General features: G+C 47.6%; 1 protein-coding gene across 1 annotated transcript; it reads right to left on the reverse strand.

Moving 5' to 3' along the window:
• Nucleotides 1-3072: 3072 nt before the first annotated feature.
• AMER1 (APC membrane recruitment protein 1) lies at nucleotides 3073-6549 on the reverse strand. Its single transcript, XM_056859431.1, has one exon. It carries the CDS (start codon nucleotides 6547-6549, stop codon nucleotides 3073-3075), a length of 3477 nt encoding a protein of 1158 aa, XP_056715409.1.
• Between the last annotated feature and the right edge of the window lie 477 nt (nucleotides 6550-7026).

Here is a 7026-nt window from a genome sequence, read left to right on the forward strand (position 1 = left end):
AAATTTATGAGTTTTTTTTTAAGCAATACATTCGAGAAAACCCTTTGGAAACAGGTCAAGTTACCAAGGCAGAGCTGAATAATTTGTACACATCAGTATATAATTTTTTTTTGTTTTTTAAAAAACAAATCTTTCCATTAAATATGTACAACCAAAAATGCCAAAAGACACACATTTACAGTTAAGAACATTCTTATCAACAACATGGGGTTAATTTTTTTTTACATATACATTAGCAAAAGTGACACCATTTTACAACAAACTTCACAAAATGTCTTTGGTGACATGTTCAAATGGAAAAAACCTCCCCCCCACAAAAAAGTCCAAGAATACAAGGCCAAGAGAGGCCACTGTGAAAAGCTGTCCATGGCGCAGGTGGTTTGATTGTGAATAGTTCTAGTGTGTTAACAGCAGCAATTCAAAATGGAGAAGAAATGAGGAATGCCCATGATCGACAAATCAGAACGTTGTCTATTAGACAGGATTGTTCACCAAATGCTTAACAAGCATCCCCCCAACCCTTTTGGCAGATGTTAGTAGGTTATCACCCCTCCCCAATCCAAATGCCTCCTTGCATGAACAAAAGGAACCTGATTTTTGTTGATTCTCCCAAAAGCTCCAGCTGCCTGCTAGATTTTCCACATCAATCTTGAGGGTTCAGGTCACCTTTTTGTTTCAGGAGGAGCTACGGCTGGAAGCAGAAGACAGAAAACATTCAATTCCACAAGTTTAACTCCGTTTCTGGTTTTCTGGATCCAAGCCTTACCAAATTCTTGTTGAGCTGCCTGCCTTCGGCTCAATAGATCACAACTCTTGCAGGCCAGAAGTAAAGGCTGGGGTCTATATATCCCACTATTGGTGAATTTCAGAATCTGAATCGTCTTGGCTAGCCATTTCAATAATCACTTATGGCAAATCTTAGAATCACAGAGTTGGAAGGGACCACCAGGGTTATCTAGCCCAACCCGCTGCACAATGCAGGAAATTCCAAATTCTTATACCTATGTTTGTTTCTCAGAAGCTCTGCTACTAGTTAGGAGCTCCTCCCTCTCACCAGTTATTAGCTTGGAAGTTTAGAAGAAGTAATACAGTTCTCAGAGAGGCAGGAACTGGGGGTGGGGGCAAACCACACATTATCATAAAGTCTAAGACTACTCTATGGAGGGCCAAAGGCTATTTCCTTCCCATAACAGGTAAACAGAACCTCCATGTCCAAATGCAGTACACTTCTGGATGGTAGGTGCTGCCGCAAAAAGCTAAGGAGGATTATCGTCTTCAGGCCTTCCTTGTTTGCTGCCAAAGGGCATCTTATTGGCCAATCTTGGGAATATGATGCCTACATGAACCGTTGGTTTGACCAGCATGACTCTGATGTCCTCTTCCAATGGCAGACAGTAAATGCCATGGGGGCAGCAGAGTGTGTGTGTGTGTGGGGGGGGGGGGGGTTCAAGATGTATTTGACCTCCAGGGCATCAATCCACTAAAAAGCCTTTCTCCGCAAAGCATGCTGAAAGCTCACAATAATGGGTTTAAAGTGAGGGCGGAGAGGAAGATAAAGGTAAAGGTAGTCCCCTGTGCAAGCATCGGGCCATTAATGATGCATGGGGTCACATCACATCCCGACATTTACTAGGCAGACCATGTTTACGGGTTGGTTTGCCATTGCCTTCCCCAGTCATCTACATTTTACTCCCAGCAAGTTGGGTACCAGCTGGATATTAGGGGAAAACGTTTTTACAGTAAGAGTTGTTCGACAGTGGAATCAGCTACCTAGGGAGGTGGTGAGCTCCCCCTCACTGGCAGTCTTTAAGCAGAGGTTGGACAAGCACTTGTCAGGAATGCTCTAGGCTGATCCTGCATTGAGCAGGGGGTTGGACTAGATGGCCTCTCTGGCCCCTTCCAACTCTATGATTCTATGAAGAACCCCAATGCTTCTGCTCATTTTAACAGGACTCACAGAGGACAGTTCCTCAATGGATGGGGCCCTGCCTTAATTTGTCATGGTATTTGTATATGTTGGGCAGCAAAATGCCTTGAGAGAAGAGTCACCACCCAGTTTGCTCTGCATCACAATTTACAGATTCCAGCCAGCCAAGAAGATGCAAGGAATTTGCGACAACCCCAGGTGTTAAATCCACGTGCAGCTTTTCTGAAGTACTGCAATCCAGTAGAGAAACCAGTTCTGCCAGAGGAAATAGGCCAGATTCACCAAGATTTAGATTTCAACCCAAGTATTCTCACGTAACTAGTTTGATCACTGAGCTTATTGTACTCCAGGTACTGGGAGTATCCAGGGAAAGCTAGCTCTGCCAGATGTTCTACCAAAAGAAGCTTAGTCATAACTAGAACATGATGGAATTCAGTCTTTACATGGGACATGGCTTGAAACAGATTTTTAAAAAACCATCCCCTTGAAAATCTGCAACTTTGTCACTCCTCTCCAAAAAGTACATCTTTCTGGAGATGTCATCTTCTTCCTGGTCCTACATTCCCCATTTTTATTAATACCCAACTGAGCTGCTGTCACAGCTTTGCAACTTGTTCCCGCCCACCCCTTGACGTGAAAGAGACTGTATGGATTTTCCCTGCCCTGTGGATGAAATCAATCGCTTTCCCACACATGGCTTTCCTTGAGTTACTGAAAAACCAAATATTTACCACTTTTTAACCCTAAGCAAACCATTCCAGTTATAATGACAATGGGTATTTAAACGGCCACCTGATGGCTTCAGAAAATGATTTTGCCCCTTTAACTTAGAAGGCTGTGACTGAGATCTTAACAGCTGGATCAACTGAAATCCAATGTGCCCATTGCACTGGGAGCTGGGCACCCTTTCTTCTGCCCTCTACTGAGCAGCCACGCAGGCTCCCGCAGTGAAACAGAAACTTGTTATTAATCTTGGGAAGAGCACCATCATCTGGGTTTCCACCCTGCACCATCCTCACCACTGAGGCAAGAACGGAGTATGTTACTCCCAACTCTAATTTAAAGTTAACTGTTTGAAACATCAAATCCCATCACAATCACAAAAACCCGTCCCGCCCTAATCCACTTTTTGATCCTCACATACACTATTTGGCTACCGATACATTCACTGTGACTTTCTGATGACCAGCCGAGGGCGCATTCCAACATGCGGCTCTCCCTTTCAGCAGGTCGGCTTCAGAGCTCCCACAATGCTCAGTCTCACCCTCGAAGGCCTCGCCATTGCTGCAGCGAAGCTGGGGCCCTCCTTCCCTCATGTCCACAGGCGTACTCATTGCTGGATTGGCAGGGGAAGAGGGGAAGGCCAAGCTGGAAGGCAAGTCAGCACCGTAATCTCCCAAAGGAAGCACCCAAGCCAGCTTTTTAGTTGCGTTGTCTCCACAATGCCTGCGAGAGGCAGCAGATACTTCTTGGGACTCAACTGGAGTCTGCAAAGGGAGATTGGAAGGCCTGGCCATCAGTCTTGACACCTGATGCACTGGGTTATTGGTCCCATCATGCTGAGGTCTCCTGGCAATCTCCTTCACAGAGTTCTTCACCATGAACATGAAAGGCAGCTCTGAGTCTGGCAGTTCCAATGCACCCTGTGTGCTCTGGAGGGGTGGTGCATTCAGATCACAGCCCCACCGTTTTGCCTCTTGAGAAGAAAACGTATCCTCACGGCAGGGTACATTCTGTAGACCTGGCCGAGGAAGGGTGCCATTGCCTTCTCTTTCTTCTGCAGAACTTGGAGAGTTCTTCTGGCCAGGGCTCAGTCCGGGAGCAACAGGGTTCTTTTTGCAGCCACTCCATTTAGACCAAAGCTCACAAAGCTTCAAGCCATTCTTGGACGGCTGAGAACTTCCAAGCTCAAACTCCAGACTCTCAGTGTCTAGGGACCGGCTTCTCCTACAGACGGACAACGGCTCTGGCATGGGTGGGCTCAACTCCTGAAGTCGAAGACAACGGGGAAGGCTGGCAACGCCCCAGTTACAGCTTTGGAAAGAGCTCTGTGGATACCCAGGAAACATTCTCTCGTCACATTCAGCGAAGGATTCTTTCGGGACATAGCTATCATCGAAGGCCTCAAAAGATGCGGTGATATCTTCGTCTGTGTTCATTTCCAAGTGCTGCTCACACTCTCCTTCACCTTCCTGTTCAACATCGACGATATCAAACGTGACCATGGTGGGGAGGGCAGGAAGGTTTTGAGTGAACGCAGAGCCCGAATCTGAGCTCCCAAGGCTTTCAGAGAGGCTGGAGAAGAGAGTCCCACTGCTAGTGAATTCCACCAACGCTTGAGAGAAGTTCACAGCCTGCTCTGGTTCACATTTGCTTTCTGTGCGGGACTCTCGAAAGCCAGGTCCGCTGTGATGCTCACTTGGCGGGCAACTGTGGCGGCCATGTGTTTTGTAGAAAGGGTAGGTCACAGATTTTTCCAAGGCCAAGCCGTTCAAAGCATATGAATCAAGGACCGCATGCTCCAAATTGGAATCCAACACAACGCCATTTCCCACAAACTCAGTAAGGCAACTGCCATGTGCTTTGGGGCCACAACTGCCATTAGAGCACTTTTCTGGGTACAGCATCCCTTTCAAGTCCCTCCAGTCTTGGTTTTCAGCTGAGAGGCCGGTGTTGAGGCTCCTGCTCAGAGCATGAGGGGCACCTTGCTCACAACCAAGGCAACTTGGACATTTGCCAATTAAGCTGGCCATTCTTGTTTTACATTCACTACATTCCTTTTCCCTGGGATGCTGTTCCTTGCTGAGCATATCCAGGTGTTTCAAAACAGGCTCTCGCTGCATCTCCCAATACAGAAGTTGCTTCTGAATGGCAGCCAGCCTTTCCTCCTCAGTCTCCATCACGTCACTCTTCTGTCCCATCTTCCGGACCAAACTCTTCTCCGCAGGGACAGTAAAGTCCAAGAACTGGCTGAAGGTCTCTGAGGGGGAAGCTTTCCTGTCAAACCAGGACTCGTTCCCATGTGAGGGACTCATGAGTGCATCATCTAGCTCATAAAATTCATAAAGAGCATCACCGCTATAGCTATCCCTCGGAAGGCGATCCTTCTTGATTTCTTCATCTCCAGCTTCATCCTCAGGACCTGGGGTGGTTGAATCATAGTAACCCTCATCACTATTGGGAGCAGATTCTTGTTGGTCACTGTGTGGAGTGAGGAGATCCATGTCATTCCTTGTGCCTTCGGCATAGAGCTGAGGACCCTGCTTGCCACTGTTCACTCCTTGGAGTTCACCATCTGTCATGATCTCGGGTACAGGGGTTTCATAAGTGGTGGCATCCACTTTGACAGCACCTTCCCACATTTGCTGGAGATACTCCTCTATATCATCAGGAACGGCCATCTCTTCCCCTCCACCCTGATAAGTAACAAGGCAGGAACTTCTTTTGGTGGCTTCTCTACTACGCCCTGCAGAAGCAGAGGTCTCGGTGATACTGTCAATATCTGGCTCAGCAATAATGTCTCCACAGCCAGTGAAAGAGTCAAAGCTTTTAAGGGAAGTCACATCTCCAAACATCAAACTAAGCTGGTCCCCAGAAGGGACAGAGGGAGGATCACTGTCTAAGTACTCTGTCTGGAGAACATCTGGAAGGCCATCATAGGTAGAGCTTACACAGAGGGCGTCACCCACCTCCAATTCTACATCTGGAGAATCTTCACAGCTTGCAATCCCAATGGCTGCATTCCCATCAGAATTGTTTTCATTAGCTACCAGCTGGTACATCTCTTGAGATTCACCAAGGCTGGCCTTTATTTCAGAAGCACCTTGATTATGAAGGTTCTCCCCATGCTCTGGCGGAAGCACCACGCTTTTTAGATGTGTCTTCTCTGAAGCCTGCTCAGTTTCAACACCCACCCTCTTATTTCCTTGGACTTGCTCTTCAGTCACAGCTCCTCTAGAAGTCCACTCTTGCAGCTCAGTCTTCTCAGGTTCATTAGCTTTGCTCTTCCGATGGCGCCGAATACTGTTGAATAGCCCCTTCAGCCCCTTTTTAGGCCGTGGGAGGAACAAAGATTTGTCTCCACTGGGCTTCTTCTCAAAGCCTTCAGAACTCCCACACAGAGAAGTTGACCGACCAACAAAACCAACCTGAAGGCCAGCATCTGTTGCCAGAAGAGCACTTTGAGAGCTCGGCAGCTGGGGAGAACGGAAGTCCGTTCCACCATCTGAGGGGCTCCTGAGGCGCCCTCCACCAGCATCTTCACATCCAACATCACTGAGGCCATCGTGAGTTTTACTTTTGCTCAGGCCCTTCTTAGAGGTTCCCTTCCCGTGGCCTTTGTTTTTCCCTCCAAAGAAGCTTGGTAATGTACAGATGCTTCTCTTCCCACCGAAGAGCTTGAAGGCCGTTTTCTTCAACTTGCCTGCAGGAGCTTGCTGCCGGTTCTGCTCTACTGCTGTGAGGGAAGCGTCATTCTGTTCAGAGAGCTGGTCAGCTGCCCCATTCTCCTCCTGCAGCTGCCGATTACGGCCCTCGAGTTGTCCGCGGAGGGATGATGGGGATCTGGCTACAGCTTTTTGCTCACTACAGGAGGCACCTGCAGCAGCCATTCTAGCATGCATATTTAACTGAAAACAAAGACTCTGGCCGCAGCATCTTCCTCAATATGCACTGGTTGAAGCATCATTGTTCATCTGAAATAAAAGGACAGGGATGGGAGAGTGGTTATTATCTTGGAGTAATTAAAACATATATCTAAATGCTCAAGAAGGGGCCGGAAAACACACTTTATGTGCAGCAGTCCCTTGGTTCAACCCCCGGCTCCTCCAGATAAAGGACCTCAGGGAAGGAAGTCCACTCTTTGCCCACAACACTGGAGAGCTGGTTCTAATCAGAGAGGGGAACACAGAGATAGATGGACCAATGGTGTGACTCCACAAAAGCAACTTCATACATCGAATCAAATGCAGGTTCATAACTGCTAACGTGCTTGAAGCTTCTGTGCCTTTAGCAGCTACAGGCTGGCAAGAGAAACAGTGACGGGGTCAGGCGTACCAGCAAAATTTCATTCAGCTAAATAACTGTAATAACACATAGAC

Source organism: Euleptes europaea, chromosome 13, assembly GCF_029931775.1.
Source record: "Euleptes europaea isolate rEulEur1 chromosome 13, rEulEur1.hap1, whole genome shotgun sequence".
Classification (NCBI taxonomy): domain Eukaryota; kingdom Metazoa; phylum Chordata; class Lepidosauria; order Squamata; family Sphaerodactylidae; genus Euleptes; species Euleptes europaea.